This window comes from Papaver somniferum, chromosome 2 (assembly GCF_003573695.1).
Source record: "Papaver somniferum cultivar HN1 chromosome 2, ASM357369v1, whole genome shotgun sequence".
Lineage (NCBI taxonomy): Eukaryota > Viridiplantae > Streptophyta > Magnoliopsida > Ranunculales > Papaveraceae > Papaver > Papaver somniferum.
Window position 1 is genome coordinate 104,236,157 of NC_039359.1, and position 23,857 is coordinate 104,260,013.

Here is a 23,857-nt window from a genome sequence, read left to right on the forward strand (position 1 = left end):
GTTCAATACATATGTAAGTAAAGAGGCCTGGGTACTCATCACTCTTAAATGGTTTAGCTTCTTTGCAAAACGACGACGCATTAAATACAGGGTTTTACAATTTTAGTCCTGAACTAAAAACCACCATCAACAGTTGCAACAAGTATTTTCTCATTTTGGTTTCTTTTACAAATACTTTTAAAAAAAGAGGTGGCTAAAGATACTTAGTTTGGTCTAAAATTAATTCTGGGAAATTTACTGCAAAATCTCATTGTAAATTTCTAGCAAATGATATTCAACCTATTTCTGTTATAAAACATATCTCCTAGAATTCAGGTGTTCACATGGAAGCTATTGCATAATGAAGTTACAACTGAGTTTTAATATCTTCAAATTTGTTAACAACATTGATGTCAGTTGCACTTTTTATGGCCAGAAGTAACTATATAACATTTTTTTCTCTCCAGAAATCACTGTTCTAAAATGATTTTGATATGTCTCCCAGATTTCCAAATATCTCTGACAGTAGTGATCCGATAATTATCATACAACACTTTTTAAAAGAAGATGCATATCAGAATTTCCAATGGGTTCATCTATCCTTTGGAATATTTAGAAATCGTATGATGATATGAATTTCAAGAATGGTACTTTTTCCAATGATTATTAAGCTGGCCTTTCAAGACTTCAGTTTATTCAGTCATCATCCTCTGGATATATACCCAACTATATCCTTAAATGATCATCAGCAAAAACCAAAGAAATTTTATTTCAAGATCAATATTGATGCATCTTTCTCTACTAACCAAGGTGTTGTTGCATCCATTGCTTTTGACAGTCGCGACAGATTTTTAGGCTGAGGCTTATGCATATGATCACGTTGTTTACTTGACAAATAAACTTCAATTATCAAAATTTATCATAGAAGGATATATCTCCAATATCCCTAGTGCTATCGCTGGTGAGTTTTAGGATATCCCTGGAATAATTCGAGAAACTATTCGGCGTATTAGAAACAAGAGACACAGCTTTATAGACATTAAGTTTATTGTAGTTCCTAGGCCTATCGACTATATATCCCATGAGTTGTGTCAACTTGTATTTAACGAACATGTAACTAGAGATTAGTTTACACATGCCCCTCCATCATGTATTTTTTTCTACTTCCACTTCTTTGAGGAGTAAGTAATCATTTATTTAATGAACCTATTGATGATCTATATTCCTTTTTATCTCTCTCCTAAAAGAAAAAAGAAAAACATTGACGGGAAAAAGAAAAACATAGGCGTCTTCTTGTTCGGATCTGATCTTTGATCAGATCCGAGAATAGATTTCCCTGCATATTTTTAAGTTATTGTTTTAATAGATTTTTGTTATAATCCTGTTTTTATAAGAAAACCGATTTAGAGATTTGAAATTTGAAATTTTCTCATTATGACTTGAAAAATTTTAGGGAGGTTTTTATTTTTATTTTTTTTTATCATATATCTGTTTGTTTCATCAATATGTGTGACTGGTGCATTTGAAATAATTAGTTGGTGGCGGTGGCGATTCGTTTAAGGTTTTGTTATCAACTGCTAAACTTTCATTTCAAATGCATTTGTTAAAGCTTTAACTAATGACTACCAAAAAGATTTGGATGCAAACGGGTAGATCAGTTTTGATAAAATCCGATTATCTATAAAAGATTAAAGATTTACTCAACCATCTATAAGTCAAATCCTGATGGTGATTTCCATTAGATCTAGTCAGTATCAATTATGTGTGGAGCTTTGTAATCTTAGTCTAGTATATTTAGTTTCTCGTTTAGAGAATAATTTTATCTTAGCATATAGGTATTCTATACAATTCAAGGAATTTAAATCTTTTTGAAAGTATATTTCGTTGCTTTCATAGAAGAGCTTATATTTTTTCGAATTTTTTTTTTGTGTTCTTTTCTTGGAGGTCGGGCCTTATGCTCTTCTGGCCCTATTTTTTGTTTTTCGTTTCCTTTTATCGATAAGATTATCGTTTAAGGCAACCCTCCCCTTTTCTCTCTCTTTTCTCTCTGAACCAAAGAAGGGAGAAAAAATAACTACTTTATTCAAAACTTAGATCCTTGATTCGTCCGGTTTTGATTTGATTTTTCAAATTTATCGAACCGGATCGAGTCTGTTTCCTTGTATATATTTATTTTCCAATAAAAAAATATTTGTTTCTAAATAATTTTTACGGTTTTCTGGTCGGTCTGATGGTTTCACAATACTATCAAGACTTGTTTTCATATTCTCTAATTAGGTTTTTTTGGTGGACTTGGATTTGAATTGTTATCAAGCATGTTCGAAATAAAAACGATCTACTTCGTCAGATATGGAGATCGTTTCTAAAGAAATTAATTTGGGCATGTTACTTCCTTTTTACGGAAGCATCTGATATCTTTGATGATCAAGAAACAAAATAGTTTAAAACTATTATAAGGATTTACAATCTTTCAATGGGATGCAGAAGTTTAATACGATTTTCATATCTCGAATCTTTAAGTTTCGATTGTATATCTTGTACTATCTGTATTGCCCTGTTTATTGATCTAATTGATCATTGTAATCCTTCAAACTACGATTCGAATGAGGTAGTCTAATAAATAAAATTTAGGAGCTTCCTGTTTTCATTAAAAAAAGAAAAATATTATCGTTTAGAATTTCGTTTAAAATATGGTAATAAAAAGAAAAGGGGTTATTTTGTTTTTGGTACTCATGTTTTGTCCAAATTTTGAGTTTGGTCTAATATTTATCCAGCTTGGCGTTTGGTACTTGAAAAAAACGTTGACCCACGTTGACTAGGGTAGTGTTTGACTTCCGTTTGATAGTTATTATAAAAATTAAATAAAGTCTAATTAGTATTGTAGTTTACCGTTTTAGCCTCTTACATTACCAAAAACGTCTCCCCAACTACCAAAATTATTTTCTACTTCACTTCTTCCGCCTCCAGGCCTCCCACAAAGACACGAATTCTTCTCCTCTGCTACTGCTGTCTCGATTCTTCAGAATCTACACTATTTTTTTCAGAGACAAATTGGATTTAGTTATGGTACAGTTTGTATTTATTTAGGGTTTTGATGTTTTGAAAAATTGAGGTTTTAAATGAGAAGTTATATTACGGTTTCGATCCATCTTCGGGTTTCAATTTTGATTCATGACAGAATCAATCAAATGGGAGTTTCAGTAAGCGATTCAATTAGCGATTTTGTTTAAATAATATGAAATTAGAAATGTTGTTGCAGTCCTGAAGATGGGTGAGATGAATCTAAATTTGGTGAAATTGATTCAACAAATCTATTGGGAGAAGGTTAGGGTTTGAAGAATCCGAAGAAGATATCAGGGAAGAAATTGAGATGTTGTGATTTGCTATTGAGAGATAGGGATATTGTTCTTGAGAAGAGTTTTTGTGCAATGGATTTGCTGCTAGTAATTGGTCTGTTCGGAGATATGAAAGCGGTTTGTCGCAATGTGGTGAATCAGAAAGCATAAAATTGAAGAGATGTGATGGTGGATGGAATATTCAGATGGTGTTGCTGAGCTCATAAAGTAGATGGCAGTGTAATGGTTTCAGCTGGAATTTCAAAAGAAGTTGCAGAGAACAAGAGTTGGTGTTGCTGCAATGGAGAAGGAATGAAGTTGGTGATGTTGTTTATGAGTTGAGCAAATGAAGTTACAGGTTTCTGAATGATCGAACTGCAGGAGTGTTGCGAGTGCTGAATATATGAATGATAAGAGTTGTATATGAATGGTAATTTATAAGAGTTGTTTTTGAATGAATGATTGTGCAGGAAGGGATTCGAACCAAATGGCTTGGAATTATGGCCGGAATTGATCAGATTTCATATATAACTCTGTCTGATTTATGTATCGGCGAGTAGACTCAGTCGATTCAGCAAATGAAGCTAAGGGTACAAGAGTAAATTTGTTTCGTTATTAGATTTTATTTAATTCTTTTTGTAATTACTTAACAAAAGTCGATACTTAACATAGTCAACTCGAGTCAACGTTTTTTTCCAGGTACCAAACACCAACCTGGACAAATGTCAGACCAAACTCAAAAGTTGGACAAAACCTAAGTACCAAGAACAAAATAATAATTTCTTCCTTCAAAAAATAAAATAAAAAAAGATCTTTTTGATTCGGATTAAACATAGTTAGTTAAGAATTGACGGTCATGTTGGTTTTAGTTTTATGAGTTCAATTAACTGCCTTCCTCTTTTCCACTAAATTTTAGCAAAATGATAATTTATTTTGACGGTTACTTTCAGTTTAAGCTTAAACTACCATCCAATTCAAATTTCCCCTCTCCCTTTGTGAAAATCATCGGATGGTACTGCTATATGATGAAGAGGTTTGTGGGCATCCTCCAAAATATGTGGAGTTCTAGAGTGATTTCATTTTTATTCTTTGCTTGGCTTACTACTATCAACAGAAAACAATCTGACTTTCTCTCATTCTACTCCATGTTTATTCCGATTTACAAATATTGTCGATTTAAAGAAATGGGGGCAAACTCTATCTATCACCTCCTCTATAAAAATGTTCCAAGTTTGAATTAGAAGGTCTCTTGATTCTTGATATATTTCTTTCCAGCATTTGCTATTTTAAAGAAAATGATTCTCAATTTTGCCAAATTCTGTGGGCACCAAAGACTCAAATACCAAATTGGTTTGTCGTTAAGGAAATTCCACCAGGAAGTCATTAAAATTAAATGGGAAAGACCTGATATTGGATGGAGCAAGCTAAATTTTGATGGTTAGGTGAAATATAAATCCGGAATGGGAAGCATTGGCGGAGTTGTAAGGAACCATAAAGGCGATTTCCTACTTGGATACTCAGAACCAATAGGGAAAACAACAAGCACCATTGCAGAAATAACTGCGCTTCAGCGTGGCCTTGATTTGGTTCTTGAAAATGGCTTGCAAAATGTTTGGTTTGAGGGAGACGAAAAAAGATTGCTTGAAATTATTGCAAACCAGATACCAGTTGGACCTGAAGAAATACAAAGACGAGTGAAACTTATAAATTTGATTTTACCTGAATTGAACAGTTATAAGATGACTCATATTTACAGGGAAGGTAATAGAACTGCTGATATATTTGCAAGAATGGGCCACAAATTGAACAAACCTTGCATTTGGCGATCTCGTCCTCCTCAAGAGGTTTTGCGTCATGTTCAGAACGATGCTAAGGGCATAATTAACCAACGAATTAGAAGAAGATTTAACTAGATTTATGCAAGTATTAAATCTAACTAAGATGTACATTTCTATCTTTGATAAGCTTATTCGAATTCGCCCTGATGGCAACATTAATCAAGCGCCTAGGGGAAATTGTTAATTAAGTGCGCGTCCATATTTGTTTATAATGTGCATGTAAATTTGGATAAACTTCTGTAATAAAACAGACCGATGAAATATTTACACGTTTTTTTTCTTCTAATATATTATTACTCACTCAAGAATCACATAGCTAGATTGTCTTATCATCCAGAAAGGGTAACTGATCCCATGGATAAACCATAGAATAATGTATGTACAAGCCTTTAGAACCAATCTTGAAAAGGAATGGATGGCTTATTGAGGTGCAAGAAGAACCAATCCGATACTAGAAATCTGCCAATTCAATACTACAATTACATTCTAAACCAAAATATTTGAAGTAGGAGAGATTTTTTTTTTTTTTTTGAAAATTAATATATTGATGCAAAACAGAATTACAGAAGACTATCAAATATGTTGGTTGTCCTTATCTCAGTTTGAGAAACTGTGATACGAGAACCTTCCAACAGATTATTATCCTCAGAAAGTAAATACAAAGCATTTGAAACTAAAAAACTGGAATCATAAGCTAAAGCGCAGCGAATGAAAGATGGCATATGTCTTCAATGTTGTTTGTGATGCCCCTGATGTCTTGCTTGTTTTGCCAGTTCATCCGCTACCTTGTTACTACTTCTATGGTTGAAAGAAAAGCCCAAAAAAAATTCACATGACAGCAAAACCCTTTTGGCTTCAGAGATTATGCCTTGGTTCCTCCATTGAATTGTGTTTGTCTTCCCTTGCACAAAATCTATCACCCTTTTACAATCTTCTTCAATCCAAAAGTGTTTACAATGCATCTTTGTTGCCCATCTCGCTGCTTCTAGAAGAGTCAGAGCTTCTGCCTCTTCAGGGATGGAGGCATAGAAAGTCCCTGATCCAGTTTGGATGGTTGAGCCTGTTTCAGAACGAAGGATGAGTCTATACCCTGCAAGATTATTTTCATCAACTCATGAAGCATCGAAATTGATTTTATAACAGTTAGTGTCAGGTGGAGTCCATCTTTTGACAGTATTGGTTGTCTGAATCATGGATTGGACTAGTGTTGTTCCTAAGTTAGACATATTCCTTGTGTCTAGTTCAGAGTATGCATCCAATAAATTAGGTGATCAGAATCTAAGGTGTCGCTGCACTGCTAAAGATGTTTGTAAACTAGTGTTAGATTTGGTTTCAAAGATCCTCATATACCTTTCTTTCCAAATAATCCAACATTTCGTAGCTACAATTTCGGTCACTTTATCATTCGATTTTCCTGCAATCCAGTTAGAATATAAACTCATGAAGGGACTGTCAGAAGTTAGATTGAAATTTAATCCAGCCAGTGGAGGGAGCATCCAAACTGACTTAGCATAGTGACAATCAAAGAAAATGTGTTTCAGAGATTCACATTGATGATTACAAAAGATGCAATGAGTGTCTATGTTATCCCTATATTGACCAAGTAACTTTCTAACAGGTAAGACATTATTAATACATTTCCATAGGAAAATTTTGATTCTCTGTGAAACATTCAAATTCCAGAAAGCAGTCCAAAAAGTAATAGAAGATTGAGTATTCTGATTAGATTGTATTGTCTAATTTGTCTCATTGTTCTGCAATTTAGCATACAAAGATTTCACCGTAACCTTCCCATTCTTTGTTAAGAGCCATCTTAAGGTATCTGTTTTCATATTTCCATTTGAGTCTGGGAAAAACTTTATCTTTAAAATTGCATCTGAGAAAGATTGGGGAAAGTTATTTCTAACTTTTTCCGAGTTCCACTTCTGCGTGGTTGAGTCAATTAATTCAGCTACAAGTGTTAACGAGTTTAGTTTAGAGCCAAAAATAGTTTCAAGATTATCCTTTAAGCCTGGAATCCATTTATCTGTCCAGATATTTATCATGTTTCCGTCTCCACCTCCCAACAGCTAAATCTATGAATGAGTGTTATTCCTTGCTTTAAGCATTTCCATATCCAGCTTTCATTGTAGTGCTTTTTATTATGAAAAACTGAAGTATTTCTGAAATATTTGTTTTTAAGTAATCTAGCCCAAAGTGCGTGTTGCTCAGAGGCCAACCTCCAAGCTAATTTTGCTATCATAGACAAATTCATTTTATTTGCTTTTTTTGGAAAAATACAATCAACACCACCTAAAACCCATGTACTTAATACTTACAACTCCTCTGAAAACTGTAAGCACAATCACAAACCCTCACCCAAGCCCCCTGAGAGATCCAATTTACAAGCTAAATCTCAACAATAGAGCACTCGTACCTACACCCCCATAAACCGCGTTCATTCCTATATCAACTGCACTCATACCTGTATACACCCGATTTACACTAAAACCCATGCTATCCAAACAAATGATGAATCAATTGCTCTCAATCCTCTTGTTAAACCAAATATATCAACAACACTAGCTAAACCCCCTCTGGCTCATACCCAATTCTACCCAATTTCTTTCCCATTAAATGCCATAAGTATCTCTCCCCTATTAAGGAACGTCTATCCCATGTATGCTGAGGTAACTCTCAAATTTTCTCTGATATTGATTCAATCAATCTATTTTTTGAACTCTACCTCCTTTTAACTTTCTTGCTAAATTCTTTTTAATCCTAGCCAGAGTTGTTTCATAAATTTCTCTTACTGAACTAGTAATATGGTATTCAATCACAATGTTATAATCATGTTTTCTCAAACTTCAAATTATCTTGAAACCGTATTAACTTTAAGATTCAATATTCATAAACATACCATTATCCATCATCAAACCAAAATAAGCAAATTATCCAAAAAAGTGATGATGTCTGAAACAGCTAAAGCTTTAAGTAACACCCCTCAGGCCCTCACACCTCTCAGTACCTAGATTTGCAGTTTACCTGCATAGACAAAATTGGGTCTTCTTGGACCAACATTTCGCATCCTCAGGCGATCCCGAACTGCTTGTCTACTAGTTAAACGTAAGGAGGATAGTTGCGTGCCCTTCTTTCTCTTACAGGTACATGCTCTTCTGGTGCTTCTACCGGTGTCACTGCTGGTGCTGGTGGTATTGGTCTTGCTGATGGCTCTTGTGCTGGTCCCATGTGTGGTGGATTCATCTCTTTATAACCTGCATTTGCCACTGCGGCCACCTCAGATGCAATTCAACCAACTGCTGGACATAGCATGTCGAGTTGAGGAAACACTACTGCTTGAGGAGGAATGGGGATTGCTGCATTCCTACAAATCTCTGCTTGAGGAGGAATGGGGATTGCTGCATTACATTAACGGAGAATCATTGACGCACCCCTCGAGTAATAACATAAGGATATCCAACAAGCACAACACCCTCATTTACCACAAACTGACCAAGATATGGATGCATTGCATACACAACCCATCCATCATTTACGCTCCATGCTTTCCCTGGTTCACGACTTGCAGCCATTGGTGTTGGTGGGGGTATATCTCCATGGACACCAGCTAGTATGGTATCTTCATCATTGCTGATACCATTGTTGGTACCACTGCCACTCACAACCTCATGCACATTGTTCCGAAAAACTATCCTCTCTCTGCTACCACCACTACTACTTCATCCCTCTTCATGAATGCTATTCTGAAATACCATTTGTGGTACTAGTCTATTTCCTACAAGATTCTGCAAAACATAACAATATACGCTCCAATCAAAGATAAAGTTCAAGAAACTAAGTTATATTATTTCCTTCATAAAAGTTTCATTTACCTAAGTTGGATTGGGGATGTTGAATCTATGCTGCACCAATAGCTCCATTCCCTGGTGAGACTTGATCAAACATCTTCTCCATCTTTACTCTTCGATTATACCGTAAATTTTCCCAGTGCCAATTGAAATGCAGGTATAATTGATTGTCACTCGGCTATTTGGGAATGCAATTCCATATGGCAAACTGGAGAGGGAATAATTGGGGTTGTACCAACTCAATGTATGCTCCTCCAAAATCTCCGGTGTTTCCTTAACAATCTCACCCTCACTGTAAAATAGACGAGGATTTTTTTTCTTGATCTTACCGATAGAAGGAGATATCTTCTCTGGTTTTTTTTTTTGAAGAGGGTGAATAAGAAAATGAAGAGTTGGCTCTCCAAAATGAACTTTATATTCATCGGAGAGTAACATCCTCCAACTTTCTACTGCCAAGAGTAACTTCCCCACTTTACTCTTGCACCACCCTCTCCATACGACACATTAATCAGACACAACTTCTTTCAGTCGCGTCATTAGACTGCAAAGACCATCATTACGCCTATAAACCATTTTTAAAGACATACATTAAGCGGATGGAAACACTTTACATGCCTAAACACCACAATACATGCAACATCTACCCCCCTGCATGTACTCATGATGATGGCACGAGTCCAACCTTAGTAATTTTGGAACTTCTGCATAATGGGCCTGTGCAATCCGAGTATCCAAATAGCCCAAACCCCAGGAGCAGTCAACAAAAAAAGAATCGACAAGTCTAATGTAGCGAACCAGAGAATTTTTGCTTCCAACGGGTCGGGTTACGGTCCGCTTGGCAAACTCCAACTCTCTGATACGTCACTCGAGAAACTAGACTTTCGAAATTTTCAGACTAATTGGATTTTACCAAGCAAATGTTCATCGATTTATGCCAAGCTGCTTTAAGAGCAGGCAAACTCTGTTTCTATTCTAAGGGTCATCGAATCCATTGAACTGTAGATATCATTGCTAACAAGCCAAATAATATGAATCACCTTGTGTGAGTGACAACCATCTCCAAGCGAACACCAATGTTCAGAGACTGAGATTCTGCCGAACAGAAACCTCGTTTAAGGGTCATGTAAATGTCAGAATTGTCAGAGTAGTTCTGGATACCAGCCACCATCGGCCAGTGCCAATGGTCTTCCGGGTAGCCACCGAGGTGGTGGGGTGCCCCAGTGGGCCTGACAACACATCGTATCAGACGGGTAAGGAATGGCCAGTGCCAGTGTCAGGGTAGTTCTGGTTACTAACCATCGTTGCCGCAACGATCTTCCGGGTAGCCACCCATAAGTGGGGTGCCCCAGTGGGCCTGACAAACTCACATTACTCAGTCAAGCTCAACATAACATCTTTTACAAATGATATGAACTACTCAAAAGAGTTAGTAATAATTTCGATATTTATGGTATGAACTGGCACTAGACGGTAACCGTCCGTTCTCGGGTTCCGAGACAAATGATATGAATTACCGTGGATGGTAATAATCATCTCTCATTAGGTAGTATGAACAGTCATTACTGCAACCACCTCTTACTGCCAAGATTACAATCATCTCCGAATGAATGGTATGAACCTGAAATCAGCAACCAACTCCTTTCAGATGATATGAATAACCTCATAGAGTTGTGCTGAACCGCATAGCGACTGCCTACGTACCCTCTCCGTTGTTCGAAGGGATCAAGCACGACCGTAGTTCATCATTTTATTTAGATAATATGAACTATCCTCATCGGTAGCAATTATCTCTTACTTAAGCCAAATAATATGAACTATCCTCATCGGTACCCTCTACTCACTACATTGCCAGCAGTATTATAAAGATGGGATGCCGTGTCACCGCATCAATTGTTAGAAGATTCCATAACCGGAACACTACAAAACCCCTTTTACCATTATGGTCAACGACTGTCATGTTCATATATTAAAGATATACTACTAAAGTTCCAATTAATTTAATTAACCATGGTAATAACAGAGGATGAGAGGCGGAATAAAATGAAGCACTTGTGTTAATACATTAAGTAAAATATATACCTTTCTCCAATCCATAATACCAACATAGTTGTTTTGATGAAGTCCTACTGATTGAATATAATGCAAGTACCACACAACCAAGATGTGCTTAGTTCCACTATCTATTAATCAACCCCATCATTCCATAGTGTACACTGCAATCCGGATACGTACACAAAATGATATTAGTTTCGTTTTGAAAATGAGTCAAATGCATAATAGGTATGAAATCTTCTTTCCATCCAATGATACTCAAAGGAAATGAAAGTCTCAAACATTTCATTTTCATTTTAGAATCAGCAACAACTTATTTAAAGATTATTCATTTAATTAGTGCAACCCCTTGGCTATTGAACAATTGGTACTAATCGGTACAGGCTAGGGAATGAGCTACTGGCTACCATGTCATGTGTAACAATTAATACTTGCGTACCATATCCCCAATCTCTAAAATACATACAGATATTTCATTTTACCATTATGATATTCCAAACAAGTACTACACTATACGGCCGTATACACATGTAAATTACGAATACCAAGTGAACTGATAGTACAAAAATGAACTATTGCCGGTGCTTAATCAGTATATATGCACTACAATTGATGATGCATGGCACATGTACACCAATTATCCACCAATGCTTATAAACGGACCGAGGAGGAAAACAAAATTAAAACAACACACTCACACTAAATGTGGACCCCACCCCATGGAGATTAGCAGGGAGCCACTTTTGGGCCTCACTGTGGAGAGAAATGCGAGTGGTTGTTTTAATTTCGTTTCTGTGCTCGGTATGTTAAGAATTTCTGATTATCCACTATCCAACTTCTCAATCTTGACAACAAGTACCAATTATCATATTTCAAGTACAGACATTAAACATTCATGGAATCTCGTTGTAGTGTAAACACGATTCGAAGTGGTGATACTAAATTACACAGTACCAACAAGCAGGGCCTACTTAGACCAGTTGTTAGTCAAGGAACAACCATTAGCTACTCCTTACAACAAAAGCACCATAAGCAAGCCACTGTACCGTATGTGTCTAGATAAAAGGACTTAACATGTGCAAATGATTCTAAGTGAAACAATGATCAAGTTTTCATCATTATTTGCACTTCTCAGCACTCACCAAGTAAACATGCATTATGATAGAATTGAAGAGTTTCTCACTAACCCAAATCCACTATAAACTCATTACTTAATAGAGATACCCTTTTCAATTAGTGAATCATAATATATGATACCATCATTCACTAATCCTAGAATCATAATATATTAGTGAATCATAATATATGTATCAAAACAATACCAACAAGATGTATTCACAAGGGTAGTTCGGATTCCCTTTATTTCCAACAAGATGTATTCACAAAAATCTAGCTAAGTTAACTCAGTGAAATGAACAGAGGCCACAAACTTACTGGTCATTTGCAGACCCTTCATTTCCCATCATAATTCTAGCATAAAAGACGATCCAACCAAAATTAATGAATCATTAAATGGGAATTTTGTTCTTAATAAAAAGTAAAATTAAGAAGGTAGTTCCTCTGATAATATGTAAAATTAAAGCATCAGATCCATCATTCAACAAACAGTACTTTGCACTATTTGAATTCTATAATAAAATGTTTAGGTAGTTTCCATGAGAGAACTAAAAAACGCCCCTACTTTGTTACATTGGTTTGGACCAAAAAGTGAACATTTGAGTGCAACTCCTTTTCACACATACACTAAAGAAGAAAAATTATTTAACATTTTCATCTCTATAATCCACTTATGAATTATGCATCAGACCATTTAAAGGATTATTTTGTTTTTGATACACAAATTTTGTCCAATTTTTAAATTTGGTCTAACATTTGTACAGCTCGGTGTTTGGTACTTGGAAAAGACGTCGACTATCGATGACTCTTTAAAAACTCGACTTCCGTTTAGTATTTATGAATAAATTTAAATAAAATTTAATTACTATGGTTAATTATTATTATGCCCTTCTATTTTATTAATATGGACCAAGAAGTATACTCCCATAGATTTCGTCGTCCTGTCTCTTTCTCTTAGAAACTGTGAGAAAAATAGATGATTCTCGAAGTGACGGATCTGATGGTTTTAGTTTAATCGATAATGAAATCGATAAGAGGGTTAGTGAATGATGGTATTGTTTTAGTTGTTGGTGGTACTGTTTTGATACATATATTATGATTCTAGGGTTTTGTTGGTGAGGAAGAAGAGTTTGGGTTTTCTTAAACTGTCGCTGCATGATGAGTTGAAGCAGTGGATGAAGAGATGGTCCACAACAATAGGAAGAAGAAGAAGACATCCAAATCATGAAATGGGTAATTGTAAGAATTGATGATTTCTTTTGATTCAATTTGTGAATATTTTTAAGTTAGGATTCTTCAGTTCCTCATGAGATCAATTGTTTTGATTTTATTTTATTTATTCATTCTGATTTTGAGGTGATTGATTGAATAGAAGAAGAGGTGAATTGGGTTTAATTTGAAATCCACTGGAGCTTCCGAATTCAGTGTATTCAAGTTTCTTTTTCTTTTATGATTTGAATAAATTGACTCAATTCGAGACGTGGGTTTGTGTTAATTTGTGTGTGAATTTTTGTTTTGAACTTGAATCGAATCAATTGATTAATTAGGGTTTGTATGATTTAATCTGGGGATTTTCATGAATTAGGGTTCTTGAAAAATTAAGGTGGTTTACTGAAATTGAGAATCTGGTGGTGAATCTGAAATCAAGTTTGGGGAAATGGAATTGGGGAAGAACATGATAGATCAGGGTCAACTCAGTGGGTATACTTGTAAACTTAGTAATCTTCTGCATTTGAACTCATCTCTCTAGTCAGTTCAATTAAGAATCATAAACAGAATCAGAACAATGGGTTTCTGCAGATTTGTGTTGTTTTTTAGAGTACAATGGGTTTTGTTGAGCCTGTGGTTCATGTAAAAAGGGCTAAGACATGAGTTATTTCAGATTGGGATTGAACTGAGTCTTGATGTTATCTGTTACAAGAAAAACTTACATGATTACAAATAATGGGACTATCAACTTCGATCAGTTTCGGGATTCATGGTTATAAAATGAAGTTGGCTGAATAGTGGTGGTGCAGGTGACGGACAGTGACAGAGATCAAGAGATGGAGAAGAAGGTTTTCCAAACATGATACTTTTTTGTCAATATTTGTAAAGTAGAAGGATATAACAGTAAACTTGTATATTAATTAGATTTTATATAATATTTTTAAAACAAAATAACCCCCATTTAAAACAACCATCCAAATACTAGTTTAGTAGAAAACCTTAACCACAGTTACTACTTACTACTTTTCATGTCTTTTTTTTTACTCGGTTACTACTTTTCATGTCCTAGTATATATCTTCCAAGTAATCATCTTAAAATATATTTTGAAAAAGGGAAAAAGAAAAACAACTTACAAACCATCTGCAACCATGGTGTATACTGAACAACAAACTCAAATCCCGGAATCACACAGGTTCTCACCACCACCAGGTCTCAGCAGAACGAGCAACAAAATTACTCAAGAGATAAGACGATCAGTTGTATTTCTTGGCAAACATATTACATGGAACTTGGAGAGAGTCTTATTCGACCAGAGACAATAGTATCCAACCCCAATTTATGCATGCAGAAAGAATTGATCAAAACCCCTAAAAAGAATTCCCAAATCGAAAAACATGATGGAAGAATTTCTTTAATCCCATTTGTAAAATCAACCAACAACGATACATGGATGTACTCTTCTATCTGATGGCATGACGTTTCATTTCATTTTAATTTTTCTTTTAATCTTTAATCTTTTAGGAAGAGCTGAAAACACTTTTCCGAGAAGAAATCCCAGAGAAAAGAAACAAGCCCCCAATTTGAAAAATGAGAAACAGTAAGGGAAGAGGAAAAGGGAAAGCAGAGATGCAAATCTGAGATTTCCTCCTCCTGGCAGCGTACTGGTCTTAGCATAAAGAAGAGAGGAAACAAAACTAAAACCTCCCATTTTCTCCTCCTCTCTGTTCCTTCGTAACAAAAGATGTTTTTTTTTCTCTCAGAAAAATGAAAATTCCTAAGATATTAATTATTCCATACTGACACGCGTCCGCTTGCATGGCTTAGGTTTTGGGAACCTACACTTTGGTTAGGAGCTACCACTTTTACTAAGGTTGTGACAAGCACACGGCACTTAGGTTTTAGACTCGAGCACTCACCAAACTATAAAGACACCACATGTTATATTTCGAGCACCATAAATGATTCTAGAAGGAAATTTGTTCTTGTTACTTAACGGTTCGGTCGAACCCATGAAAAGGTACGGACTATGACAGCTAAGGTCTCATAAGAATTATTATATTTAGACCACCTTTTTTTTTTTTTTTTTTTTTGCTGAGAAACAACCATTTACTTTAACAAAGAAGGGCCTTACAAGCTTCCACAAGTTGTTCATTCCTCTCAGGCTAGTTCAAAAAAGGAGGAAAAGAACTCCAAACAACTTTAATACACAACTTCCTAGCCTAGCGTGTAAGTCGGTCTGCAAATTTATTCTTTTCACGCCTAATATACACAAGATTATACCCATTACTACTAGAAAGACAACTTCGACAATCTGCTAGAAGATCACTACTTCTCCATCCGGCCTAGCAAATGACTCCATTAACAAAATCCACAACCTGGAGGCAGTCACTAACAAAGAGGACTTTGGACAAGTTCAACTCCTGAGCCCAGGAGATAGCCAAAAACAGAGGAGTAGCCTCAGCACCAACTGCATCTGAAACTAATCCAAAATCAGCATGAGAAAATTTCAAACCACCTGCAACATCACATAAGATCATGTCAACACCCATGTTAAAGTTTTTGAAAGAGCCATCTAAGAAAATAATGTGATTAACATTCTAGAGGGAGTTTTAACAGCTTTCCAAACAGCAGGCACCACGGGAGAAACTATATAGGTATTTATCATTTGTCTAGTGTTGAGAATGACTTTATCCAAATTTATAGTTGCATTCTGAAAAGCTACTTCACAACGCAGCTTCCAAATGCACCACATAACAATAGCGGCAATGCTAGGCCAACCCACTGGAAATCGCGATTGACCTAGCCTCACATCAAACCATTTAAGGAAATACTCATCAGGCCAAGAGAAATCAGTAGAGAGCAAATGTTGTAAAGAAAGAGCAAACCAAATATACAAAGCCACGGGACACTAAAACAAAAGATGAAGAACAGTTTCCGAGTTACAAAATCAAAGGGGACAAGAGGTATCAATGGAAGTATTATAAGCATTCATAGTAGAGTTAACAGGCGGCATATGGGCAAACACCTTCCACATAAAAAACTTGATCTTAGGAAGACAGTGAAGAGATCAAACCTTTTTCCAAAATTTTGAATCTTCAGCAGAACAATACTCATTTGTGAAAACCTTATAAGCAGATTTTATAGAGAAATTACCATCTTTAGTGTGAGCCCACATAATATTAGCATCACAGAGAGCATTAAGACGAATAGAACGAATTTTAAAAACATCTTCAGGACAGAACAAAGCATTCAGAAGACCAACATTCCAGATACTATGCTGAGAATCAATAAGCTCACTAACAAAGGTAAAGTTATTGTAGTTTGGATTAATTGACAAAGGAGGGGTAGTAGAATTAGGCAACCAGATTGAAGACCAGATTCTAGTAGAGGTTCCATTGTTTATCTTGTAGACTACATTCGACTTTAAGAATCTAAGACTATTTACAATACCTTTCCAAATCCATGAGGAAGTTTCAGAAGCTTTATCAATTTCCAGTAAATTTTGATTTGGAAAGTACTTAGCTTTCAAGAACTTAGAAATTAAGTGATCGGGAAACCGAGTAATTCGCCAAGCTAGTTTAGAGGTAAAGACTCGATTCAGAGATAAGGAGTTTCGAATACCTAGACCTCCACAACTCTTAGATTTTCCAATATCAAGCCAAGATCGAAAATAAGCTACACGACGTGGGTTTTTCTTCGTCCACTAAAAAGTTCTTAGAATAGCATCAAACTTAGAAGTAAGCTTTTTCGGAAATGGAAAACAAGACATGTGATAAGTTGCAAGGTTGGACAGAACATGCTTAGTTACTACAGTTCTACCAGCACCATTCAGATTTGATTTTTTCATATTGCCCAATCTATCATAGAACTTGTCTATCAAATACTGAAAAGATTTTGTTTTATCTCTACTAATAAACAATGGAGTTCCTAAGTATTTTTCAGAACTAGACAAATATTTTATTCCCAAAGTTCTAGAAAGCAATTTTATGTGCTTATGCTGCATATTCACACTAGTGAAAAAACCATATTTTTCAAAATTAATCGCCTGACCTGAGGCTTGAGCAAACTTGTTCAAGATTTTCATAAGATTTATAGCATATGCAATTGAAGCTCTGGAGAACAACGTACAATCTTCAGCGAAAATAAATGAGTAATAGTTGGACAGTTGTTTTTAACCTTGAAACCTTGAATCAGATTGCTCGATTCCGTTTTGAGAATCATTTGTGAAAGTGATTCCATATAGAGAATAAAAATATAGGGGGACAGACAATCTCCTTGGCGAATACCTCTAGAAGGAGATAAAACTTCCCCCGGAGACCCGTTGACAAGAACTGAATACGAGACAGTACTAATGTATTGAAAGATTAAGTGACACCAAACATCCGAGAAACCGAGTTTCTTGAAGACTACTATGATAAATGACCATTATAATCTATAGAAAGCCTTCAAAAGATCAAGCTTAATAGACATATAACCTTTTTTAACTCTCTTATTCATTCTTTTAAAAGAATGTAAGATCTCATGACTTATTATAATGTTATCCTGTATTTGTCTATTAGAGACAAAAGCTGACTGAAAGGGAGAAATTATAGTATCAAGTAAAGGTTTCAGATGATTTGTTAATATTTTAGATATTATTTTGTAGACCGTGTTAGTTAAACTAATAGGTCGAAAATCATTCGGCGTAGAAGGATTTTGCACCTTTTGGATTAGGGCTATGAATGAGTAATTCAATTGCTTCAATAAAAACTTAGTCTTAAAGAAACTCTGGATATGCTCTACAACCTGATCAGAAACGATGGTCCAGTTATCACGAAAAAAAAACCGCCGGAAATCCATCCGGACCAGGAGAGTTCCAGGGTTCCATATTCTTAACTGTAGAAAAAATTCCATCGATGGTAGGAATAGCCACCAGAGAGAGGTTCAATTCATCAGAGATAATAGGCTGAACATCATGTAACACATCTTGAATATTGACAGTATTTGGATTAAAGAGCGGAAAACCTTTTTGAAATGAATTTCAAATAGAAAAACATTTTGCTCCCTAGACTCTAACCAGTTACCTTGCTCATCCCTAACCGTATGAATGGTATTATACATATTTCTAAGCTTTACTATGTTATGAAAGAATTGAGTATTCTTGTCATACTGAATAAAGTAATTTATTTTAGCTTTTTGTTTATAGAAAGAATTCTCAATTTCATACCAATAGTCAAGCTGCTTGGAGTAGTTTAAAATGAAAAAAGCCTAAATCGGGGGTATATGGCATCGATTGAAGTCTTTCGATTTCAGTGTTCAGTCTAAGAATGGTGGTTTTGATATGACCAAAAGAGTTAACATTCCAGAGACACAAATCATTTTTCACATTTTGGAGTTTACCAGCCATTATAAAACTCGGAGATCCCTTTACTTGTTTAGACCGAGAATTAGACAAAACTTCCTTAAAATCAGGGCTCAGCTGCCAACATTTGAAGAATTTATACGGAATGTGTAGCTTTTTTCCAAATGAAAACTGTTCAGGAAATTAGGACTATGGTCTGAATAGACTCTGCCTAAGTTTGTAACTCTGGTTTGAGGAAGAACAGACACCCACTTATCGTTAATAAAACCTCTATCTAACTTTTCTAAAATAAGCTCAGCAGGATTCTTAAACCTTCTATTGCACCAGGTAAAAGGGTTACCGAAAGAGAAGATTTCATTCATATTCAGATCAATCATTTTTTCTCTAATAAAATGTGGGACTAAGAAGTTTTCAGCAATACCTCCTTGATTTTCTGATTCATGTAAAATAAAATTGAAGTCTCCTAAAAGCATCCAAGGTCTGTTAGCATCTTCGTTTATACTAGTTAATATGTTCCATTGTGTTCTCCTACCAGAAACATTCAAAGATCCATACACAAAAGATATTAAGCAGTTTTTAATACAAGGAGTAATATCACACTCCACATGCATCATATTGAAAGAAGAACTGATAACTTCTAAATTAGATTTCTCAAAATATCTAAGAGCAAGACCTCCCGATTTTCCCACTGAGGGGACTACATACCAAGAATCAAATGGCAAGTGATGGCCAAATTTCCTAATTGTATCCTTATCAACCATGGTTTCAATTAGGCAGACAAAATCAAATTTATATTTTCTAAATAGGCTTAAAAGATGAAGTCATTTCCTATCAGAGCAGCAGCCATTGATATTCCAATACAGAAACTTCATGATAGCTCAGATAAAAAAAAATCAATGCAACAAACAAAAGGAGAAACAAGCAGAAAACAAAGAACAAAGCACCAGGGAAAAGAGAAGCACACTAAAAACAGGAAGACTAAATTGTGAACTAAACAAGATATTGAAAAGACAAGAAATTTTAATGGGAAAAATACAAGTTACTTACATGGTCATGAGTCACAGGGGGTTCCGCATCCACAGAGACAGTTTCTATCATCATGAGATCAATTTCTTTTTCAAACTCTTTATCCGTAACACCAGGCTCAGGTGGAAGCGAAGCCAATGGTACAGGTTCCAATACTAACTAATCCTTGAGATCTTCATTTTGATCAGCATTGAAAATAAATCCATTATCCTGACTTGAGTGCATCAAAACTTCTGAGGAGTGGTTCAGTTATGAGGCAGAGTTGAATATGCAGCCAGCTAAAGTGAACACAGACTGAACATATACAGTACAAGATGTAGACCAAATCACATTAGCATGAGAATTACTTTGGCCTGTAGTGAGACCTAAACTACCCGCATTGAAATATTTGTAGTACCAGCATAAATCAAATCCCAACTTTTAATATAGAGGAGTTGAAGATTTACTCCCACAAGCAACTAAACAGAGAGATTAAAGCCTACAACTCCTAGTTAACCTTCATACAGTAATAATCATAAAGTGAATAAAAACATCTTCATCTAAGATCATTCCCAAGATTAAATTGACAGAGAAAAAAAATCTTTGTAGTAGTAGCATAAATCAAATCCCTACTTTAAGTAGGATCTCAAGCACCCCAGGAAGAAAATCAAACTGAATAAAATTTTAATTTAACCCTTATCTGAATCAGAATCTTTTGCATTATGATATAACTCCAGTTGAGAAGTATCGGTGAATCATACCTAAATCTAAAGAAGAGTTGTCATCTCAAGTAAATGTTTGATTGATAATCTCATGATGACGCCTCTGAATCTCTATGTCTGCACCCCCATTAGCTCATGACCTAAATTTGAAAACATAGAGAAAAAACTTTGAATTAGGACCAAAACAGAGATAAGGTAAAACTAAATCAAAAACACAATTCTAAAGGATTATAAAGATCATAACGGGCTAAGAAATAGAATCAAAGTTTAAAATATTCAGAAAAATTTCTAGAGTTAGGTCATAATAAAAAACTTTGATTTGCAAAAAGAAATCAAAAATAAGAAAGAAAAAAAGTAATCAATCGACTAAGAATCAAGAAGAGGGCATGAAAATCTAAACAAAATTCAGAGAGAATTCATGAATTTGGAAAAAGATCGAAGAGAATTTTGAGGTTGACTAAGTCAGCGTTGCACGACTTTTTCGCCCCAGAGCAGCGTTACGAACCACGATTTGGACCACCCTAACCATTAATGACAAGCACTACAGTGAATTAGGCATGTCTCTCTCGCTATATAAGTCGCATGGCTTTTTTTCTTCTAAATACTCACCATCTGCATATGAAAAAAAAATAGAGTAATCCACCCTATGTCAATTAGTATTGACTTCAGAGTACTTGGAATACAACTTGTTATCATGTTTTGTTTCATCTCTATTATGTCTCACATGTCTATTCTCCGAGTACCATTAGCCAACAAACACCAGTCCACTCACAGGTCTATTCTCCAAGTACCATTAGCCAACAAACACCAGTCCACTCACAGGTCAAAGTCCTCTCACGTGTTTTTGTTCATATATGCCTATAAAATTTTGGAAGTGCTCAGCTGGAACCATACTATTGGAAGCAGTAACAAACAAAATTTGAACCACCCTAGACTTCACTTGTACCATCCCACGCCCATGAATCAAATTAAAATTAAAGCTTCCTTTCTCCCCCAAGAAAACTTGTATTTTCCTTACACTTGATATTGTATTAGTAACCATTACCCACTTTCCATACTTCTCATCATGGATTCATCTTCAAAATCCAACCCCAACTGCATTGACAGCTTAGTAGACAGAATGAAGTCTGCTATGGTCATGCCTGAGGATTTGTTCCCCAAAGAGTTTCTCAATCCTGATAACATCCAACCCAAGATTAAATTAGACCGGAAATGGTGTTTCATAGGAAAGTTGTGTAGTAATATTGTTTTGAAACATCAAGAGTAAGCAACTTTATAAATAGCAACTGGGAAATGTTGAGCAGAATTGAAGTTGATATTTGGAACAAAAGAAGAAACTTTTACACAGTAAGGCTCACACATGATGAAGATTACTCTATTCTAAGAAGAGGTGGCACTAGAGGAGTCTTTGATAAGCTTATGGTCCTTGTTAAAGTCATTGCTGCTGGCCCTGATCAAATTGATATAGAATTTTTCTCCAAAGTCATGGTTTGACTGCTGATCAAGAGAATCCCTAAACACATCATACCCGACATTAGAGGAATACTGAAACCTGCTGGTGTCTTCCGAGAGGCTAGGAAACCTTATGGAAGGGATAGATATGAAAAGATTATGGAAGTCAAGCTTACAATTGATGCCACTAGACCTTTTAAGTTTGTGATTGAAGCTTTTGAAACCACCACCATATCTCACTGGTTGGAATTTGCTTATGCTCTTAATGGTATCAAATTCTGCAAAGTTTGCAGAATTATTGACCATACAAACCCTCTTTGTCCTATACCAACAACTTAAACCTATACCAACACAATTCCAAGCCAGCCCCTCCAGTCACCTCTAACTCAGAGACAGAAAAGCATACTCGCTGGTAAAGCTATTATTCATAAGCGTTACTCTGATTTTGAAGTAAAAATGAAACATGCTAAGAAATTAGAGTTGAAGAGTACTATATCCAACTTAACCAATCCTTCAAGCAACCCAATCATCTTTGGATCTCAATCCCACCAAAATAAAATTGTTGAAACCCCTCAACACCTTGATGCTCTTGCTTGTCAAGTTAGAAACAAGAAGCTGGACATGGACAAGAAATTTCTTAGTAACTACAAGAAAAGTCAACCAAACTTGAAGGCTTCTACCAGAGCTAAAGGCCCTCAAACTTCTGTAAATCCTACTCAACCCATCAATACCAATTTTTCCCAGTCTTTCCTCCCACAAAACCCTTCCGTTTCAATGCTTTGCCCACTCTAGCTCAGATTAAAGCTAAGATGGATACTGAAATTGCCAAGAAAAAGAAGGAGGCCTGGAAAGCTAAAAAGACCACCACTTTGCAGCTACTGCTTGGAACTTCTGGACACTCCCATGACAGACCATCAAACCACTCCAACCCAAAGCTTAGCTAATGGTACTTTGGAGAGCATCAACCCTGAATGCAAGGTATTAATTGGGCCGACCGAGCGAAGCGAGGGAGGACCTTTATATGTAAAATCTAAGTGATCAATTGACACAGAAAGATTGGAAATGGTTAGGGCCGAAAAACCAAAAACGTCCCTCCCTTTTAGTCCAATTACTATAACTGTTTGTGTATCATATCTTTTCATGGGTATAATTGGAAAGCAAACTTTAATAAAACATATCTAAAAATCCGTTCCTTGGAATTTTACAAATTTTATCTCGTTGGAAAGGTTATAAAAAACTCTACGCAACAAATACAAACAACAATATCAAATTTAGAGTTTTTAAGAAAAATTCGGAGGTATTTATCATTTTAGACACAATTGTAGAAAATTAAATGTATATCCATTATGCAAACCACCACAAAGGATACATAATACTTTATGTAGCAAAATTTTGGTTTATGCATCAACTAATTTTCCGTTGCAACTAATAATACGATGTACTCCCTCCGTTTCAAGAAAAATGATACATTCATTTTAGGCACAATTCTCGAAAATTGAATGCATAGCCATTATGCAAACCACCACAAAGGATGCATAACACATCATGCAACCATATTTTGGTTTATGGATCGACTAATTTTCTGTTTCAGAAAAAGTGATACTTTCACATCCTGTCTCAGGAAAAGTGATACTTTCACTCCGTTTCGGGAAAAGTGATACTTTCGCTCTGTTTCGGGAAAAGTGATACTTTCGCTCTGTTTCGGAAAAAATGATACTTTCAGAAAAAGTGATACTTTTTCTGAAACGGGGCGAAAGTATCACTTTTTCCGAAACGGGGCGAAAGTATCACTTTTCCGAAACGGGAAGAAAGTATAACTTTTTCTGAAACGGGGAGAAAATATCACTTTTTCGGAAACGGGGTGAAAGTATCACCTTTTCTTAAACGGGACGAAATTAGTCGTAGACAAACCCCATCTTCAGATTCTTTTTCGGTCGGCCCCACATCGTGGCAATGGTC

The 23,857-nt window shown here is 35.6% G+C and overlaps 1 protein-coding gene across 1 annotated transcript; it reads left to right on the plus strand.

Annotated features, from left to right (window-relative positions):
* The first annotated feature begins 4,774 nt into the window (after nt 1–4,774).
* On the plus strand, nt 4,775–8,405 carry LOC113351714. Its single transcript, XM_026595651.1, has 2 exons — nt 4,775–5,075; nt 8,296–8,405. Exons 1-2 carry the CDS (start codon nt 4,775–4,777, stop codon nt 8,403–8,405), a joined length of 411 nt encoding a protein of 136 aa, XP_026451436.1.
* The last annotated feature ends 15,452 nt before the right edge of the window (nt 8,406–23,857 follow it).

Bases quoted from the DNA above. Each gene is read 5' to 3' on its own strand.
- LOC113351714 (XM_026595651.1), top strand. From the start codon at position 4,775: ATGGGAAGCATTGGCGGAGTTGTAAGGAACCATAAAGGCGATTTCCTA. The intron at 5,076-8,295 runs GTAATAGAACTG...TTTCTCTTACAG, and splicing joins GACTCATATTTACAGGGAAG to GTACATGCTCTTCTGGTGCT.